This window comes from Spermophilus citellus (assembly GCF_964194105.1).
Source record: "Spermophilus citellus genome assembly, chromosome: X".
Taxonomy (NCBI): domain Eukaryota; kingdom Metazoa; phylum Chordata; class Mammalia; order Rodentia; family Sciuridae; genus Spermophilus; species Spermophilus citellus.
Window position 1 is genome coordinate 148,138,410 of NC_138190.1, and position 22,258 is coordinate 148,160,667.

General features: G+C 35.5%; 1 protein-coding gene across 4 annotated transcripts in view; it reads left to right on the forward strand.

Moving 5' to 3' along the window:
* The window catches only part of BRCC3 (BRCA1/BRCA2-containing complex subunit 3), a 55,198-nt gene that overhangs the window by 12,273 nt on the left and 20,667 nt on the right, over positions 1-22,258 (forward strand). For 2 of the 4 annotated variants that reach the window (XM_081278417.1, XM_081278418.1), the window contains exons 6-8: positions 2,213-2,301; positions 3,382-3,437; positions 9,965-10,039. In XM_081278417.1, coding sequence (XP_081134543.1) covers positions 2,213-2,301; positions 3,382-3,437; positions 9,965-10,039 — 220 coding nt within the window. The remainder of the gene's footprint in view (positions 1-2,212; positions 2,302-3,381; positions 3,438-9,964; positions 10,040-22,258) is intronic. The other 2 variants (XM_081278419.1, XM_081278420.1) reach the window with 1 other exon arrangement.

Below are 22,258 nucleotides of genomic sequence, written 5' to 3' on the forward strand. Positions count from 1 at the left end.
TGTAACTGAAATTGCTGATTGCTATCTAGTACATGCCCATTCTGAAGGCTCACAGGTGTAAAGTGTTAATTTAGCAAAATTGATTTTTACAATCTCTGTTTATACATAATCAAGTTTAGCTGTTGGGAGTATATTCTCACTCCTCTAATTAGTATAATATAACTAAATTGATTTTTGTCTTTTTCTGACACTCTAGAAAGAAGTAGAAAAACTACTTGGTGGGTTAAGTAAGTGGCAGAACTGAGGTTAGAACCTGTATCATCTATATCACTAAGCACATTGTTTAGTTCAGTTTTTTTTTTCCTTTAAGAAGGCTTTCTCAGGCTGTAGCTCAGTGGTAGAGCGCTTGCCTTGTACACGTGAGGCTCTGGGTTCGATCCTCAGCACCACATAAAAATAAATAAACAAAAATAAAGATATTATGTCCATCTACAACTAAAAAAATATTTTAAAAAAAGAAGGCTTTCTCACTGAAGAAAGCAGTACATTAATTGTACTCTATAGTTCAAGTTCCTTAGCTCCTTGGGAATAGGTAACAAATAGTTCAGAAATTTGAGTAGCATTGTTTTAAGACAACCAAGTTAAAGTGTCACGTAGATGATTAAAGAGATTAAAAAGGTAAGGCCATGGAACTAGATGAAATTCCTCAGTGAGTGAGGGCGCATAGATTCAAGGACAGAAAAGTGAGCCATGACAATATTTTGAGTGGAAAGATAAGAAGAATCCAGCAAAACAGATTGGAAAAGATCAAGCAAGACATTAAGAGAACAGGTAGAAAGAATGAAAACTGAGGAGAGAGTGATCAACAGAGATACCAGGTAAATTGAGGACCAAGAATAGATTATTGGTTACCTTGACAAAAGCAATGTGAGTAACATGATAGGGACAGTCAAACAGTATTCTGCTTCTTTCTAGAGGTTAGGAAATAATTGACCAAAAAAAGGGGGAGGTAAGGAGAGAAAAAGCAATTTTCCATGGTCATGTATAAAATGAAATGGAATTAATGCCCAGGAAATACCTTTGGTAGACTAGGCATTGTACTAAAAATAAAAAGTCTTGCAATTTTAAAAATACAAAACCCTGTGAGAGAAGGGATAGTATTTGTTATCATTTAATTCATGAGGATGTAAGCTTAAAGATATTAAGAATGTTACTCAGGTCATATAGCAATACAGAGATGATTTACACAACGTTACATTTTCAGCAATGGTTTCAGCAAGTATTTACTTCATTTTCACTCTTGGGTGCTGTTTATTCTTGATCATTACTTGGGAATACATTGAAAAGTCCTAAGACAGATCAAAATGGTGAAAATACTAAAACTGTTGGCCAAATAGATTGCCGAAGTAAGACAGCATAAGTTACAAGACCCAGTTTTGCTCTGCAGTATTTTGTCATCATACCTGATCTTTTTTGTATCCTTTTTGCACAATGGTCTCAAGATTTCAGCTTTTCAAGTTAGCTTCTCTTTAGTTTTGGATATTTAATCTTTTAACTAGTCCTTATCTTCTTTTCAAAAATTGTATAAATTTAAAATAGTGGGGTATTGTTTCTACTTTCTGGAATGTTTGATTCAATTATACTACAATAACTTATTTTTTATTTTTAGTTGTACACAGACACAATACCTTTATTTTACTTATTTATTTTTATGTGGTGCTAAGGATCAAACCCAGTGTCCCACATATGCTAGGCAAGCACTTTACCACTGAGCTACAACTCTAGACCCTGCAATCACTTCTATGATAATTTCTTCAAAGAAGTAGTTCTATAGTAGTTCCACATTTCCTGTATTTAGTAGCAATTCTAATATATTCATTGACATAGAAGCTATCCATAAAAAACCCTTTTTTCCCCTAAGAAATATTTTTGTCTCCTTCTAAAGCCTTTCTGTTTAAATCCCTATGGAGGAAGTTATCAAGTTTGGCAAGGGTTTAACTGAAAGTTTTTAATATTTTTTATGATACATTTAATAGCAGGACTATTCTTAGGATAGGCAACCTAGAGTTATTAATGTTTTATTACTTAATAGCATACTTTTCATGGTATTTCCTTAACCCAGCAAATACATTTATACTTGGACAATCATAGTATACTTAGTATGTATCCCTGTACTCACTATAGAATCTGAATCCTGGGAGAATTTCGTACCACTATTATCTTTAAATGGAGTCTGTGAAATACAATTTATTGACAGAATTTTATTTTTCAGATGTTCGCACTCAAGCCATGTACCAGATGATGGATCAAGGTTTTGTAGGACTTATTTTTTCCTGTTTCATAGAGGATAAAAACACAAAGGTGTGTGTGTGTGTGTGTGTGTGTGTGTGTGTGTGTTTCTACATAGAGTAGAGAAAAAATCTCTTTTTAATTTTAATAGGATGGCCAGGGAAATTTTCAATGAAAAAAGTTATTGAGTCAGGACCCAAAGAAGGTGAGGGAGCAAGTCTTGTGGATTTCTTGGGGGAAGAGCATTCCAGGCAGAGGAAATAGCCAGTGCAAAGACCCTAAGGTGATTTTGGCATGTTCAGGGAACATTGAGGAAGTTGATGTGGCTGGAGCAAAGTGAAGAAAATCACAAATGTACATCCAAGTGTACGTCAGAGAGTCTTAGTTTTACACTATTACCGCAGTCTCCTATTTACTTAGCCTCTTTTCATCTTGGGAGTATCTGGGTTTATATGATAACCCAGTTGGTTATTATAAGGTCTGAAAGACAATTGGGCCAGATCTTGTAAGACCTTGTATTTGACTCTCATTTGGGAAACCACTAGAGGGAGACTTTATGTTTTAATAGGATCTCTCTGGCTACTGTATTGATAACTGACTAAATGGGGATGGAGGGTATGAAATCCATGGCATCAGTGAAACCAGATAGTCAAGAGATGAGGCTTTGATCATGTTGGTAGAAGTGGAGATAATAAAAAGTGGTGAGATTAATTACATTCTCAGAATCAGTGTTAATAATGAATATTTTCCATGAAATCACTCTTTTCCAGAACATTAAAGTTCAATATCTAGAACTTTTTCCTTCATTTGAAATGCTTTCTACATTGTTATCATAAGTATTTATTGAATGAGTTTGTCAGCTTCCAACATAATAATTTGTTCTGATTCTTACTTTTTTCGGATTTCATATTTATTAGCAGTTGTATCACATGAGCAGATGTTTGGTTGTGACCATTTTATGTTGACAGAGTATATGTTCCCTCTTAAAGGAATTCATTTATGGCATATTCGATCTTCAGAATCTGTGTTAGTCTTCTACTTCCAGAAGGACCTTTGGGTTTTATGTTAGAGTAACTAAATTGCTATGAAATTCTCAGTACATAAAAATGATCAGTCCTTCTTTCTGTGACTTTTTTTTTTTTTAATAAACAGACTGGTCGGGTACTCTACACTTGCTTCCAATCCATACAGGCCCAGAAGAGCTCAGAGTAAGTATGACAGAGACATGTGTATATAATGACGGGTTAATTTCTCATTCAGGGAATTGATTGTTTCATTTCATTTTATTTCTCTCAGTGGTAATCATTAACAACTCTGTTTCTAGTTATATTTGCTAATGGTTTTATGAGGAATTAGAAGCTCTTTAGCAGCTTGGATATTGAGTATATAGGAAGCTAATAAGAGGAAGACTGAGTATGCAAAGTGATACTGATTTTTATAGATTCTTGACTTTGCTATTTCATTAACTTGCTTTCAGATTTACAGTTATCTCACTTAAATGTTTACATAACTTAATTTCCTCATTATAATTTAACTTAATTTAAATTAGCAAATCTTAATTGAATACTTGGTATATGCCAAGCACTATGACAGACACCGAAGATACAGAGGCAAAAAACAAGTGTATTGTCTATTTGGGAGATGTAAGCAGATTATCTTACATTTTTTTTTCTTGTAGTACATATCAATTGATTATAGCATTGTTTGAAGTAACAAAGAGTTGGGGGAAAGCTTAGATGTTTATCAGTAGAGAACTAATTAAATGAATTATGATTTATCCATATAAAACAACTATGATAAATCTTACTTGGAATACAGAAATCTCTAAGAAATAATGTTAAATGAAAAAGGCATGATATAAGAAAAGTGTGTATAGTAGGCTACTATTTGCAAAAAGGTAGAAGAGAAATAGATGCATGAACATACCCGTATATTTGCTTATAAATACATCAGTCACTTCAGTAGAGGGGAAGTGGGTATGAGGGAGTAGAGAGAGTGGAGAATTCATTATATACTTTTCATAGGTTTGGAATATGGAACCATACATAAGTGTTATCTTAGCTTGTTCACCACTGTGACCAAAAGATCTGACAAAAACAATATAAAGGAGAAAAGGTTCATTTGGGGCTTATGGTTTCAGAGATCCATCCATGGTTGGTCAATTCCATACCTCTGGGCCCCAGGTGAGTCAGAACATCATGGTGAAAGAGCATAGAGGAGGAAAGCAGCTCAGGACATGGCAAACAGAAAGCTGAGAAAGCTTCACTCTCCAGGGACATACTATAAACCTCAAATGTACACCCTCATTGACCTACCACCTCCAGCCACACCCTACCTACCTATAGTTACTGCCCAGTTAATCAATATCTATGGATCAATCCACTGATTAGCTTGTACCTCACTTAATCATTTCACCTCTAATAATTCTTGCATTATTTCACACATTAGCTTAGAGGGGATAATTCATATCTAAACCATAATAGTTATCTAATCAAGAAACATTAATTTTTTAAAATATCAGCAAATGAATATATAACATGCATAAAAATATTAGGTGGTATAGAATGGCTTATAATAAATAGCCTCACTCCTCAAAAGGATCACTGTCTCTAATTTTGTTTTCGGGTCTTCTGATATTATCTTTGTTATCTCTAAACAGTATACTTAAACTCTTTTTTAAAAACTTTTTTCTTAGTTGTAGATGGACACAATATCTTTATTTTTATGTATTTCTTTTTATGTGGTGCTGAGCATTCTACCACCAAGCTACAACCCCAGCCCTTAAACTCTTTTTTGATTTACAAAATTTGGATAGTATTTATTATTATTAAGATAATATTTATTATCATCATCATCTTTTTAACTTGATCTCACAAATGAAGATTTAGCTCACTTGCACTACCCCATCTCCATTCCGTTGGTTAGTTTTCTAATCTTAAGTTTGCCTTTTTTTTTTTTTTTTTTTTTTGGTATTGGGGATTGAACTCATGGGCACTTGACCACTGAGCCCCATCCCCAGCCCTATTTTGTATTTTATTTAGAGACAGAGTCTCACTGAGTGGCTTAGTGCCTCGCTTTTGCTGAGGCTGGCTTTGAACTATAAGTCTTCATATTCCCAGTTGCAAATACCTGTGCACTGCATTATAACCATACTTGTTTTGTCTATTGATTAACTGTAAGGGTGGGAAGTCAAGTGTTTATATTATGATAGTGTGAATATTATTCTCTGTACAATTAAGCAGTGTAAAGTAGTGTACTATGATTCCACTTCCTTTCTTTTATAGCCTTTTGTTTTTATTTCAAATGGCTTTTTCCCCTTATTTTTCTGCTTTTATCACCTTCCTGAATTCCAGATTCTTGATATTGTGACATTTTCTTTTAATCTACAATCTACCCAGTTCATAGGAAAAATTCTTAGTGATAACTCGGTTTAGTTCCCTAATTCAGTTTCTTCAAGTTTAAATCAGTCTTTGAGGAGAGGAATTTCTCATTGCTTCAATCACTTCCCTTACTTCTGCATTTGACTCTTAGATGACATCTGAAGCATTGGGGCTTTGATTTAAGTGATCTATGCTGTAGGGAAAGGAAGCCTCCTGGTCTTGTGCTGGTTGTGAGAATCAGGGTAGAAGTTAAGGTCAGTGTTCTGTTTAACTTGTTCAATATACTTTTCTTTTGTGGACTTGCAGTCTTAGTAAGAGATACATCTCCAACTTCTCTCTTTCAGCTCTGTCCCTCTTCCTTATAAGCTATACAACAGGTCTATCACATCCTTTTTTTTTTTAATTCCTCCCCATTTTCCCTTTCTCTTTCTACTACTATGATTGTTCAAATATTAAAGTTCCTAGATTGACCTTAGTAATACTTTTCACTTATTTTCTATCTCTTTTCTTCCAGTTTCTTGGGTATTTTCTTGACTCTTATTTTCTAATTCCTTCATTGATTGTTTTGTTTTGTTTTGTTTTTTGAGACTGGGTCTCACTGTATTTACCCTGGCTAGTCTCAAACTCTATACAAGGAATCCTCCTGCCTCAGCCTTCCCGGTGCTAGGACTATAGGTGTATGCCACTGCACCTATAGCCTTCATTATTTTTTTTTTGTAAATTTTATGTTCTTAATTTCCCAGAATTTGGGTATTTAAACAACTTTCTTGTCTTTTTTTCCCCCAGTACTGAAGACACTCTATCAGTGAGCTCTGTTCCCAGCCGTTTTTATTTTGATCTAAGTTGCCCAGGCTGCCTTCAAAATTGCTGTCCTCCTGCCTACGTCTCCCAAGTAGCTTATCCATCTATATTTAAGAACAAGGCAACAAAAAGCTCAGGAAGCTTCACTAAAGTGAAGGGGAAAAGGGTTGGGAGCAAGATGTTTTATTCAGGTATCACTAAATGGTAGACTTATTTTAAGACACAACTATTAATAACTGCTGTCATATTTCCTCACAGTTCATTACTTTTATTATAATTATTACTTAAAAGAACTCTTGATTCTGTACTGTTGTTGCTAATGATGATGATGTTGATAAAGCAACTCCATAAACTTGTTTATGAATATCTAGGCTCAAATTTGAGCAATGCATGGATCTGATCCTAATTCACATAATTGTGAACAGGATTAACCAATAGATAATCATACCCTAAAAATCCTGAGGTAGGGGAAACCCAGTTCTCCATTGAAAATAGGCAATAACCAGTATGCCCATGAAAAGATGTAAACATCACTAAGCATTAGGAAAATACAAAGCAAAACACAATGATATACCACTCTAAAACCATAAGGACGATTACTATACTATAAAAAATGGAAAATAATAAGTGTTGGCAAGAATGTGGAGAAATTTGCACCCTTGTGCACTGTTGGTGGGAATGGTGGTTCATCAGAAAATTAAGAATGAAATTACAATATGGAGCAGCCATTCTACTTCTGGATATGTACACAAAAGAACTGAAAGCAAGATGTCTAAAAGATATCTGTACACCCAAGTTCATAGCATCATTATTCACAGCTAAAACATGGAAACAACCCAAGTGTCCCATAGACAGGTGAATAAATAAGTAAAATATGATATATATATATATACAATGGAATATTATTCAACCTTAAAAAGTAAGAAAATTCTGCCATGTGCTACAACATAAATGAACTTTAAGGATATTATGATAAGTGAAATAAGGTAGCCATAGAAAGACAAATGCTGTATGATTTCTTTATATGAGGTACTTATTATGAGGTCCAGTTCCAAGAGACAGACAATAGAATGACACTTGCCAGGGGCTCAGGAGAGGAGGGAATAGGGTATTAGTGTTTATGGATATAGAATGTCACTTTTGTTTGTTTTTTGGTGGTGCTGGGGATTGAACCCAGAGCATTGTGCATACAAGGCAAGCACTCTACCAACTGAGCTGTATCCCCAGCCCTAGAGTGTCAATGTTTTTTAAATTTTTTTTTACTTGTAAAGGGACACAATATCTATGTATGTATGTATCTATCTTTCTTTATTTATTTATTTTCATGTGGTGCTGAGGATCAAACCCAGGTTCTCACACCTGTGAGGCAAGTGCTCTACTGCTGAGCCCTAGCCCATCCCTAGAGTGTCAGTTTTATAAGATAAAAAGAATTATGGCAATGGATAATGGTGATGGTTGCACAACATTTTAATTGTACACTTAAAAATGGTAAATTATGTAATTAAAAATGTATGTGATGTATATTTTATTACAACAAAATATTTGGGAGAAAAAATCCTATTCTCTAAAATATTTTACACTTAAATAAATCTTTGCTATTATTCAAAATAATACAAGCACATACATTTAATAATAAAAGGCTTTATTAAAATAGTACAAACAAACAAATGAAACCCAGAACACCTGTGTCCAGTGCCTTCTGGGGAATTGATTTTCCTTATTTTGATTTCTTCTTTGGTTCTTTTTTTTTTTTTTTTTTTTGGTGATTTTCTTTATATTTTCTACTCTTTATTGAGTCAATTATGGTAACTTATAGTTTTCTAGGACATTGTCCATTTCATCTAAGTTTTTAATCGTTTTGACATGAAAATCTATATCATTTTTAAAAATCTATTTTGTTTTCTTTGTAGCACCTAGCATTCATTTAAATTACTTATTCATCTACTATTTATTACCTCTCCTTTCCCCATTATGTTATTGTCTCATGACTGTGAGGAACTTGTCTATACACACAGTACCTTGTGTAGAGCCTGCCACATAGTAGCCACTCAGTAAATATTCTTATTGAATGAATGAATAATTGTGTGGTCTCTTTGTATGTCCTCTTTTCCATTGCTACTACTATTTATTTGTGTTTTCTTTTTTTTTTTTCATTTTATTACCACAGACTTATCTTTTTTACTATCTTTAAATGATCAGCTTTAGGTTTTCTTTTCTTTTTTTTTTTTTTGAGAGAGAGAGAGAATTTAATATTTATTTTTTAGTTCTCGGCGGACACAACATCTTTGTTTGTATGTGGTGCTGAGGATCGAACCCGGGCCGCACACATGCCAGGCGAGCGCACTACCGCTTGAGCCACATCCCCAGCCCAGGTTTTCTTGATAAACTATTTCTTAGCTTTTAAAATTATTTTTTGTTCTGCTTTTTTCTTCATCAATTTCTTTTTTCCCCTTTTTTATTTTTTGTGTTTTATTGTTGTTGTATTTTTATTGTTATTCTAAATTCTTTTGTTTTTATTTTGTCTTCAACCCAAGAATTGTTTAGAAGTGCAATTTTTAGATTGTTAGGTGTGTAGATTGGGAGTTAAACACTATATTATGGTAACTGTGGCCCCTGTGATGTCAGCTTAATGAAGTATGTGTTTGTGTTTATGTAGTTTTCCCCTTGTTATCTGGAACAAAGGTTCACAAACTATAGTCTGTTGAGCAGATAAACCTGGGGCCTACTTTTCAGCTGCATTTGCAGAGCTGAGTGTTGAGATAGAGACTGTGTGGCTCACACAGCTTAAAGTAATCACTGTCTGGTCTTTAACTTAAACTTTTGCTTACCTCTGACTTAAAACAATTTTTATGGCTTTATTTGTTTATTTTTATGTGGTGTTGGGGAACGAACCCAGGGTCTCTCTCATGCGTGTGAGGCAAGTGCTCCACCACTGAGGTACAACCCCAGCCCATGGCTTTTTCATATAGGTTGAAAATATGTGTATTTTCTCTTGGAAACAAGTTCTTCATATCTATGTTAGAATAAGCTTAAATTGTGTTACACCCATCCTTGTAGCCCTCTTCATTAGTTTTGGTTTTGCTTATAGATATATAAACCTCCCATCACACCTAGATTTGTCCACTTTTTTCATATTTTACTCAGGATTAGCATTATATCTTTTGGAGGTATTTTATTAGTGCATAAAGTGTACATAATGGCCAGTTGTTTGGGAGCCTGAGGCAGGACAATGGCAAATTCCAGTCCAATTTCTGCAATTTAACAAGACCCTGTCTCTCTCTGTCTTTTTTTTTTAAAGAGCATATGAAAGTCATAACTATTATATCTTTCTGCTGGTTTTTCTTCTTACAATATGAAAATCCCTCTTTGTCCTATATATTTATTTAAACCTTGGATTGATTTTTTTCTTTTCTTTCTTTTTTTTTTTTTTTTTTTTTTTTTTTTTTTTTTTTGAGTAGAAGTAGTTTGGAGATAGATATCTCTCTGTGATGTCATCAGAGTCCCAGGCTCCTCTTTTCTGCTTCACCATCTTGGTATATGGTTTCCATCCTAAGGTCCCCTCATGGTCCACAAGACTTCTGGAGCTCCAGCCAGCACATCTCCATTGAGGGCCAGAAGGAAGAGGAAAGGTAGGAAGACAAAAAGGGACACATCCCAGCTCAGCTAATTTCCAATAAGTGACCTTGCCAGAAGTCCCAGAAAACAATTTCACTTTCATCTCATTGGCAGAATTTAGTCAAGTGGCCATACTTAAGCTACCAGAGAGGCTGTAAAATCTGGTCTTTTACTTCAGGTAGGTCTCTCTTGAATAAAAATCGGCATTCTGTTACCAGGAGGAAGGTGAGAATGGACATTTGGGATAGGCACTACTCTCTGCCACTGCCTGTTCTTCTGATTAGCATTTGTTTGCCTGTTATAACTTTTTCTATTCCCTTAATTTCAACCTTCCTCAGTTATTTTATTTCAGGTATGTGTCTTATAAAATATAGCAAGATCTTGAGTTATTCGGTTTTAAACAATCAGAACATCTATTAATAGGTGAGTGTAATGTATTCATTTTATTATTATTGTGTGATATATTTCTGCTATCATCTTTTTTTGCTGTGTGTTTACCATGTTTTCTTTTTCCTCTTTCCTGACACGTGTTAGATTGATTGGGGTTTTTTCTTATCTGTTTTTTTTCCTGTTTTTCAATTGTCCTTACTGTTTTGATTCTTTTTGTTTTTACTCTTACTATTCTTTAACATTTCTGTTTGAAATAATTTCAGAGTTACAGAAAAGTTGTAATTATAGTACCAAAATACATTATTTTTCTTTTTATATGTGTAAATATTTTTTAACAATTTGAGAGAAATTGCATACATGATGCCCCTTCAGTAGGTATTTCCTTATGTATTCACTAAAGAAAAAGGACATTCTTTTACATAACCAGAATGTCCTTTTTTCATACAATATTGTTATCTAATCCATAGTTTCAAATGGCTATACAAATGTCACCAGTTTTACTAGTAATGTGCCGTATTTTCAAAAAAATCCCCACTTTCCCCAACCTCTGGTTCCCAGCATTTTACTTTCAAATTTTATGAGATCAATTTTTTTTTGGTACCAGGTGGAGCTGCTTTTCCACTGAGCCACATCCTTAGCCCTTTTATTTTATTTTGAGACAGGGTCTTCCTAAGTTGCTTATGGCCTCACTAATTTGCTGAGGCTGACTTTGAACCTGCAATCTTCCTGCCTCAGTCTCCCAACCCACTGGAATTATAGGCATGCACCTGGCAATACTTAGAGGTCTTAAAATAATGGTGTAACATCATTTCTTCACCTTCCCCAGTCAAACCCACTGCAGACTGGTGTCCAGTTCTACTTCTCCAACCATTTCTTCATTGCTGCATCCAACAGATTATTTCTTTGTGCTTTTCTTTCTCCCATGTGTGGCCAAAATCAACTTTTCTAGATTCCAAGTATGAATGAGATCATACAGTACTAATCTTTTTGTGCATGTCTTATTTCACTTAACGTAATATATTCTAGTTCATCCATGTTGTTACAAATAATAGGATTTCATTCTTTTTATGGCTGATTAGTATCCTATTGAGTATACATACCACATTCATCAGTTGATGCACATTTAGGTTGATTCCATATCTTGGCTATTACGAATAGTGCTGCAGTAAACATAGGAATGCAGATGTCTTTTCAAAATACTGATTTCATTTCCTTTGGATATGCACCCAGGTGTGAAATCTATGGGAGGTACACACACACACACACACACACACACACATATTCTATTTTTAAGCTTTTAGGAACCTCAATACTGTTTTCCATGGTGGCTGCACTAATTTACATTCTAATCAACAGTTTGCAAGAGTTCCCTTTTTCCCATCTTCTCGCCACCACTTGCTATCTTTTGATAATAGCTGTTCTTAGTGGACTGAGGTGATAATTCACTGGTTTTGATTTGCATTTCCTAATGATTGATGATGTTGATTATTTTTTCATACACATCTTGGCCATCCATATGTCATCTTCTTTGGGAAATGTTTATTTAGATCTGTTGCCCACTTAAAAAACTGAGTCATTCCCTTTTGAGTTCCTTAATATTTTGAGTATTAACCCTTTGTCAGATGTATAGTTTTCAGATATTTTCTCCCATTCTTTAGAATGTGTCTTCACTCTGATAATTTTTCCTTTGCTGCTGAAGCTTTTTAGTTTGATGAAATTCTATTTGTCTATTTTTGCTTTTGTTTCCTATACATTTGAGATTTTGTAAAAAAAAAAAAAAAAAAAAAATCCGGACCTACTCTAATGCACTGCTATGTTTCCCCTATGTTTTCTTCTAGAAGTTTCAGTTTAGGTCTTTGACCATCTTGGATCTGTTTTTGTAGGTGATAAAAGGACGGATTCTAGTTTCATTCTTCTGTAAATGGATACCTAATTTTCCCAGTACTAGGAATGAAAAAGACTTTCCTTTTTCCGATGTTTATTCTTAGCACCCTTGTTTAAAATTAGTTGGCTCTATAGTGTAGGGATGTTTCGGGGCACTCACTTATTCATTGGTATGTGTGTCCACTTTTATGCCAGTATTGTGCTATTTTAGTTACTGTACTTTTGTAGTATATTTTGAAGTCAAGTATGTGTCAAGTGTTATGCCTTTACTTTCTTTTTGCTCAAGATTGCTTTGGCAGCTGGGTGTGGTGGTGCACGCATGTAGTCCCAGTGGCTCAGGAGGCTGAGGCAGGAGAATCACGAGTTTAAAGCCAGCCTCAGCAAAAGTGAGGTACTAAGCAACTCATTCAGACCCTGTCTCTAAAATACAAAATATGGGGCTGGGATTGTGGCTCAGTGGTAGAGTGCTCACCTAGCACATGCGAGGCCCTGGGTTCAATCCTCAGCACCACATAAAAATAAAAAAATAAAACAAAGATATTGTGTCCAACTACAACTAAAAAGTAAATGTTTAAAATAAATACATAAATAAATAAAATACAAAATATGGTGGGAATGTGACTTAGTGGTTGAATGCCCCTGAGTTCAATCCCCAGTACCAAAAAAAAAAAGAGAGAGATTGTTTTGGCTATTAGAAGTCTTTTGTGCTTCCATATAAATTTTAGGATTGTCCCTTCTAGTTCTGTGAAAAATATCATTAGTATTTTGTATTGCATTGACTGTAAATTGCTTTGAGATATATGAACAATTTAACAATATTCTTTAAACCATGAACATGGTAAGTCCTTCCTATTCTTTATTTGTATGTATCCTTCAAGTTCTTTCATCAGAGTTTTATAATTTCATGGTAGATGTTTTTACTTTCTTGGCTAAATTTGTTCCTATGTATTTTATTTTTTGGTAATTATCATAAATGGGATTCCTTTCATGCTTTCTTTCTCAGCAGTCTTGTTATTGATGTATAAAAATGCTACTGATTTTTGTAAATTGATTTTGTATTCTGCAAGTTTACTCGATTTTTTTATTGGTTATAATAGTCCTTCAGTCTTTAGTTTTTTTTGTATTAGAATCATGTCATCTGCAACAGGGATAATTTGACTTCCTTCCTTTCTATTGTTATGCCTCTTCTTTTTTTGTCTTTCCAATTGCTCTAGCTGCTTCCAGTACCATGTTGAATATTAGTGGTGAGAGTGCACACCCTGTCTTATTCCAGATTCATCATGCTACTATGATGTTTTCTGTGGGTTTCTTTTTAAAATATTTATTCTTAAGGCTTTAAAATATCTTTATTTTACATTTATGTGGTGCTGAGGATCGAACCCGGTGCCTTGTGCATGCTAGGCAAGCACTCTACCACTGAGCCACGACTCCAACCATTCTGTGGGTTTCTTTTTTTTTTAATCTTTATTTATTTATTTTTTTTATGTGGTGCTGAGGATCGAACCCAGTGCCTCGCGCATGCCAGGCGAGCGCACTACCACTTGAGCCACATCCCCAGCCCCCCTGTGGGTTTCTTATAGCTAGTCTTTATTATATTGAGGTGTTGCTTCTGTAGTCAATTTGTTCAGTGTAGATAAAAAATGCTTTTTCTCAGGCTGGGGTTATCACTCAGTGGTAGAGCACTTGCCTAGTATATGTGAGGCACTGGGTTCAGTTCTCAGCACCACATATAAATAAACAAAGGTCCATTGACAACTAAAAAAAATACTTTTAAAATGCTTTTTCTCCATCTCCAGAAATAGATATGATTTTTGTCCATCATTTTGTTGATATAAAGTATTGAATTAATTTATTGAATTGTATATGTTTGGGCTGGGGATGTGGCTCAAGCGGTAGTACGCTCACCTGGCATGCGTGTGGCCCGGGTTCGATCCTCAGCACCACATACAAACAAAGATGTTGTGTCCGCCAAAAACTAAAAAGAAATATTAAAAATTCTATCTCTCTCTCTCCTTCTCTCTCTCTCGCTCTCTCTTTAAAAAAAATGAATTGTATATGTTTAATGATCTTTATATGCTTGAGCAAAATCTAGCTTAATCATAATGAATGATCTTTTTGATATGCTGTTGAACTCAGTTTGCTGGTATTTTATTGAGAACTTTTACATCTATTTTTATTTGAGACATCACGCTAATAGTTTCTCTCTCTGTGTCTTTATGTTATTTCAGTATCAGGATAATAGTCACCTCATAAAATGAATTTGGAAGAATTCCCTCCATTTAATTTTATGGAACAGAATAGAAGTATTGGTATTAGTTCTTTCTTAAAAATTTGATAGAGGGCTGAGGTTGTGGCTCAGTGATAGAGCACTTCCCTAGCACATGCAAGGCCCTGGGTTTGATCCTCAGCACCACATAAAAATAAATAAATAAAGGTATAAAAATTATATTTAAAAAAAATTTGGTAGAACTCAGCAGTGGAACCATCCAGTCCTGGACCTTTATTTGTTGAGAGACTTTATTATGGATTAAACATCACTACTCACTATTTATCTGTTGGGGTTTTCTGTCTTCATTATTCAAATTTGATAGGTTATGTATTCAGAAATTTATCTATTTCTTCTAAGTTTACTAATTTGTTGGCATGAATTTGTAATAGTCTCTAATGCTGTTTTGCATTTCTGTGATATCATTTGTAATGTCTCCTTTTTCTTTTTTTTTTTTTTTTTTAAAGAGAGAGTGAGAGAGGGGAGAGAGAGAGAGAGAGAGAGAGAGAGAGAGAGAGAGAATTTTTTTAATATTTATTTTTTAGTTCTCGGCGGACACAACATCTTTGTTGGTATGTGGTGCTGAGGATCGAACCCGGGCCACACGCATGCCAGGCGAGCGCGCTACCGCTTGAGCCAAATCCCCAGCCCTGTAATGTCTCCTTTTTCATCTTTAATTTTATTTACTTGTAGGACTGGGGTTGTAGTTCAGCGATAGAGCACTTACCTAGCATGTTCAAGGCCCTGGGTTAGATCCTCAGCACCACATAAAAATAAATAAATAAAATAAAGATATTGTGTCCAACTACAACTAAAAATTAAATATTAAAAAAAATATTTACTTGGGTCTTCTCTGTTTTTTTCTTTGTTAGTCTAGCTAAAATTTTGTTGATTTTGGTTATGTTCTTAAAAAACACCTCTTTCTTTCACTGATTTTCTTATTTTTTACTTTAATTTTTTAGTCTCATTTCTTTCTACTTTGATATTTGTTATTTTTTCTTCTTTTAATTTTGCTTTCCTAGGTCCTTGAGATGCATAGTCAGGTTATTTGAAATATTTCTCTTTTTTTAAATATTCTTTTAGCTATAGTTAGACAAAATACCTTTGTTTTATTTATTTATTTTTATGTGGTGCTGAGGACTGAACCCAGGACCTTCCATGCGCTAGGTAAGCACTGTACTGCTGAGCGACAACCCCAGCCCCCTATTTGTATTTTATTTAGAGACAGGGTGTCACTGAGTTGTTTAGTGCCACTGTTTTGCAGAGGTTGACTTTGAACTCTCCATCCTCCTACCTCCAGAGCCGCTGGGATTACAAGCATGTGCCACCATTCCTGGCTCTTGAAATATTTCTACCAATAATGTTTTTTATTTCCATTTTCATTTTTTTCAAGAAATGTTTAAATTTTGCTTTGCTTCAGTTGACTCATTGTTCATTAAGTAGCAACTTGTTAAGTCTCTGTGAAATTGGATAGCTTTTAAACTTTCTTTTGTTGTCGATTTCTACTTTTATTTCATGATAGAGATGATACATGATATGATTTATTTACTTTATTTATTTATTTATTTTGTTATCTGGGATTGAATTAGGGAACTTGACTACTCAGTCTCATCCCCAGCCCCTTTTTGTATTTTATTTAGAGACAGGGTCTCACTGAGTTGCTTAGCACCTTGCTAAGTTGCTGAGGCTGGCTTTGAACTCACAATCCTCATGCCTCAGCCTCCCAGACTGCTGGGATTACAGGGATTCACCACTATACCTGGCCATGATATGATTATGAAAATTTGTTGGCTTGTTTTGTGGTTGTGTGTGTATGTGTGTGTGTGTGTGTGTGTGGAAGGGAGGGAGAGAGAGAGAATATATGTACATATACACTAGAGAATGTTTCATGTGCTAAAGAAAGGAACATGTATTCTGCAGCTATTAGATGAAATGTCCTGTTAATGTCTGTTAAATCCATTTGATATATAGTATAGTTCAACTTTCAGGTTTTTGTTGATTTTTATCTGGATTATCTGTCCATTGATAAAAGTACAGTATTATGGTATTGGATCCTATCTCACCCTTTTGCCGCAGTCTGGCTGGGCACAATTCAGGAGCCACTTGTCAAAAGAAACTAACTTTATTTTTAGAACTACAAATGCCAAACAAAACAGCTCCTCAGGAAAAAACCCTCAGATCCCAACTGCCACCACCGGCTTCCCACAAGCCTCTCACCCCCACACAAACCTCACCACCTCCCACAATCCTCCTGTTCTTGAGGCTGATTGGCTGGGTCGTGTGGGCGGAGCCAAAGAAGTCCCCCAATGAGCAGCTCTGTGGAGGAGCCAATCAGCTAGATGTTGCTGGGGCCACTGTGAGCCAATCATCAGCTGGCAGTCTGAAGGGCAGGGAAACAGCCCAATGAACATCACCGCAGAGGAGCCAATCAGCTAGATGTTGCTGGGGCCGCTGTGAGCCAATCATCAGCTGGCAGTCTAAAGTTTGCTGGCAGCTGGAAGTTTGCTGGGGCCCCTTTGGCTGTGCCTCTCAACATCTCCCCCTCTCTGTTTAAACAACAAGCATGTGGCTTAGGGACCATGCCTGCCTTAGGTTGTCCAATACTACATATGGTCCTTACCCGTCTTCGGATGAGCTGACCTCAGGGCGTCAGCCTCCTGTCTTAGGTTGGTACCATTATAATTGGATCTTACCCGTCATTGACTACCGGTCCAGTATACAGCCACACCTGTGGAGAGGTCTTTGTCATGACAAGCAGAAGGGAGGAAGATACACCAAGCCAACTGATGGCTCTTGTTGGAAAAATTGTACCACCAATGACATCATCAGCAAAAATACCCCAACACTACCACAAGTCGCTGCACCAACACATAGTTCACAATGCATAGTCTAGGCAAGTCTAGGCAAGTTCTGCAAGTTCTGCACATAGTCTAGGCAAGTTCTGCAAGCAGTTCAGTGATGGCTATTGCAGAAGCTGTAGATTAGTTTTATCTTTGTCTTCACCGGCACTGGGATGAAGATAAGAATTCTGGCAATAATGGCTAAAGAAAAAATTATGTAACATTCCAGAAGGCACTAAAAGAAAACAATTTTCTTAACAATTTACATTGTCTTGAAGAGAATTATTAAATATAATGAAAAGGTAAGGTGAGAATTATTAAATATAATGAAAAGGAAAGGTGAAAGTAAACAAACAGATCTGTTAACCTCCTTTTTTCTTTACATATTAAAACAATCCTTAATAGTTATTTACCCAATTTAAATTAAACCATTTAAATCACGTGAATAAAAAAAATATTTGGATCCATTTTTTCATGAGCGCTCATCATATATGATATATGGACATACGTACATTCAAACATATAACACAAAACACAAGTGTGCACACATAATATAATACATACAAAACATAACATAATAGTAAAGGCCTTATAACTTCTTACAGGTGAAATCTCCATTGCAATGTTTAAAAACTCTATAGTCAAAAAAAAAAAATAGAACTGATCAGCAAAACATTAACCTAGGTCTGTATGAGCTCAAAAAACAAAATAGAACTTCATGATATGGGAAAGGGCAATAATAAAATAGATATTGAAAAAAGCATCCTGGTTCTGTCGCAGATGTAAGGATAGCCAAATTGGAGTTTTGGATATCAGCTGTTATGGATTTGAGCCAAATCATCTTCTTTTTGGTCTGTAGAAATCGCTTTAGTTAATCTCTCTGGAATCCAAATCGGCTGCTGTTCTTCCTGTGAAAACACACAAACAGACCCCCAACTCCAGACAATTACTGGGTCAGGACCTTTCCATTGTCCTGTTAGAATATCTTTCCAAAGTACCTTGGGCTTATGTACATTTTTTGGACACATATGCCTTTCTGCAGCACTAAGTCCTGATGAATCCAAATTTAAAAAGTTTAGAGTAAAAAGGGTTATTTTAAGTTTATCTTTGGGGAATATATACCCCTTCCCAATTCCGTCTTTTTGCTTTAATAAGTACATTTTAATAGTTTGATGAGCTCTTTCAACTACGCCTTGTCCCTGTGGATTGTATGGGATTCCTGTTATATGAGTAATGCCAAATGATGAGCAAAATTGTTTAAAAGAGGTAGAAGTATAACCAGGGGCATTATCTGTTTTTAACTGTTTTGGAATGCCCACAGTGGCAAAATTTTGTAAGCAATGAGCTATAACATCTTTAGTTTTTTCTCCGGCATGAAGGGAGCCCATCAAAAATCCAGAAGAAGTATCAACTGTAATATGCAAATATTTTAATTTTCCAAATTCTGGCAAGTGTGTGACGTCCATCTGCCAAATATGGTTAGGTATCAATCCTCTAGGATTGACTCCAAGATTAACTTGTGGTAAAAAGGTCAGACAGTTTTCACATTATTTTATTATTTGTCTAGCTTGTTCCTTAGTTATTTTAAAACACTTTTTAAAGCATTTGCATTGACATGGAACCTTTTATGAAAATTTATAGCTTCTTCTAGTGTAGAGAAAATATGTATGTCATGTGTAGTTTTATCTGCTAAATCATTGCCCAAACTAAGGGCTCCAGGCAATCCTGTATGTGCCCTGATATGTCCTATAAAGAATGGATCTTTTCTGTCCCAGATTAAACTTTGTATAGTGGAAAACAAAGAGAAAACAGTAGAAGAAGGGGAAATCCTACCAGCATCTTCAAGGGATACTATAGCATTAACTATATACTGACTATCAGAAAATAAATTAAATACAGAATCTTTAAACATCACAAAAGCTTGTAATACTGCATTAAGCTCTACCTTTTGAGATGATTGTTTGGGTACTAAAAATGTAAAAGTTTGATCAGGTGTAACTATTGCTGCTGTACCATTATTTGACCCATCAGTGAATATATTTGGAGCATTCATGATAGGTGTTTTCCTTGTCATTTTTGGAAAAATTACAGGATGCAATGACCAAAAAGACAATAAAGGATTAGATGGTAAGTGGTTATCAAATGAAACATTAGATTTGCACATGATTATTGCCCAAGTATTTAACTCATTAGCTAATTCATCAATTTGATTCATAGTATATGGAGTAATAATTTTATTGGGAGAAATTCCATATACTCCCTTTGCTGTTTTTATTCCTTTGAGTATTAATTGTCCTACAGCCTCAGGATACCTAGTAAGAATAGTGTTAGGAGAATAAGATAAATGTATCCATAATAATGGACCTTCTTGCCAAAATACTCCTGTAGGAATATCTTTTGTTGGTAGTACAATAAATAATAAAGGCAAACTTATATCAATTCTATCCAAATGCATATTTTCCATATATGTTTCAATGATTTTTAATGCCTTTCTTGCTTCAGGCGTTAACATTCGGGGTGAATTTGGATCTGATGGACCTTTTAGGATATCAAATAAAGGTCCCAATTCTCCTGTTGGAATACCTAGATAAGCCCTTATCCAATTTATGTCTCCTAATAACTTTTGAAAGTCATTAAGTGATTTGAGTTGATCTACTCGTATTTGAATTTTTGGTGGACGGACCATGGTTGAGGATAATAGAACTCCTAAATAATTAATTGGAAAATTTAATTGTACTTTATCTATTGCTATCTCTAGATTATAATTTTTTAATAAATTTGTAAGTGCGGCATAACATTCTAGCAATGTGTTTTTAGCTTTGTGTGCTAATAATACATCATCCATATAGTGAAATATTTGTAGTTCAGGATTTTGATTTCTAAGTGGCTGGATTACTTTGTTAACATAAATTTGACACATAGTTGGGCTGTTAGCCATCCCTTGAGGGAGTACTTTCCATTCATATCTCTGATCGGGACCTTCATGATTCAGTGCAGGGATAGTAAATGCAAAACGTGGACTATCCTCAGGATGAATTGGAATTGAAAAGAAACAATCTTTAATATCTATAGCTAAAACATACCAAGTTTTTGGCAAAGCAGACAATTGAGGAATCCCCGATTGAGCAGGTCCCATAATGACCATTTCATTATTAATGGCTCTTAAGTCTTGAAATAATCTCCATTTACCAGATTTCTTTTTGATGACAAAAATGGGAGTATTATGGGGAGATACAGAAGGTTGTATATGTCCTTCCGCTAATTGTTGTTTGACCAGGTCATGGGCTACTTGTATCTTTTCTTTAGTCAGGGGCCACTGAGGAACCCACACTGGTCTTTCTGATTTCCATGTAATTTTTATTGTCTCAGTGGCCCTTTGTGAAAATCCAACCCATGTCTGTCTGTTCCTTGATCTATTTGTATTGGTGCTGCTATACCTTGTTCTTGTTTTTCTAATCTTTTTCCTTTCCTAAAACCTTGTCTAGCCATAATAGTGGGTGCATTTTGATTGATATTATTTGTTAATGTCAAACCTAATTGATCTAAGACATCTCGTCCCCATAAATTTATGGGAAGATGATCCAATACATATGGTTGTATAGTTCCTTCACATCCTTCAGGATCCTTCCAATCTAATACCATTGCGCTTCTATCGGGATTAGTCGCCACTCCTAGGCCTCGAAGCGTTTGAGTGGCTTGTTGTAATGGCCAATGTTTTGGCCATTCTTGACGAGAGATGATGCTAAGGTCTGCACCTGTATCCAGTAGCCCATTAAATTCATGTCCTTGAATATTTAGTTTTAGCACGGGGCGAGAATCTAAATTTAAAGAAAGCATAGCCCAATCTACACCTGTGGAGCCTAATCCTTTGGAACCTCTTTCTACAGCATGACTGGAAAATTTATCATGTAAGCTTGGTATTATTAGTAACTGTGCTATTCTGTCTCCTGGTGAAATTACTGATATACCCTTTGGAGAACTGGCTATAATTTTTATTTCACCTTCATAATCGGGATCAATTACCCCAGGACTTATCAAAAGTCCTTTTAGAGTAGAAGAGCTGCGTCCCAATAATAAGCCTACTGTTCCTTTGGGAAGAGGTCCTTTTACCCCTGTGGGAATGATTTGAACTCCCATCTCTGGAGTTAGTACTGATCTGGCGGAGGCGCAGATGTCCAACCCTGCGCTCCCTCTGGTTTGTCTGATGAGGGATCTGATGGACAATGTGTCCTGGTCACTACCCTGATGTGGTTGCTGGGTTCCTCCACTGCTCCGTATATTTGTGGTTTGGGGCCCCGGAGCATTGGGGCCCCCTGTCCATTTTTTGGCAACGGAGCCCAATGCCTTTGTCCACGATATTGTGGATAAACACCTTGTCCTTGTTCGTTTTTTGATAACGGAGTACCCTCTATGGTGGTTTGAGAACGGCATTCATTAGCCCAATGTAATGGAGTACCTTCTATGGTGGTTTGAGAACGGCATTCATTAGCCCAATGTCTCCCTCTACGGCATCGTGGGCAAATACCCGGTATTCTACTCCTTTGATACCTAGTTTTGTTAAACCCTCCTCCTATGGGGCAATTCCTTTTAAAATGTCCTGTTTGTTCACAATTGTAGCATGTTCTTGGCCTGGTATATAAAGCCTGTTTTACTGCAGCTGCCACAATTTGCCCTTGTTCATTAATGTCTCTGGCATCTAAAGCCTGTTTTACTGCAGCTGCCATGACTTGCTCTTGTTCATTAATGTCTCTACATAATTTAATATATGTGTTTAAATCTTCCTGTTTCCATGGTCTAATGATATCTCTGCACCAACGATTCGCTTGGTCATAAGCCAGTTGTTTTATTAATGG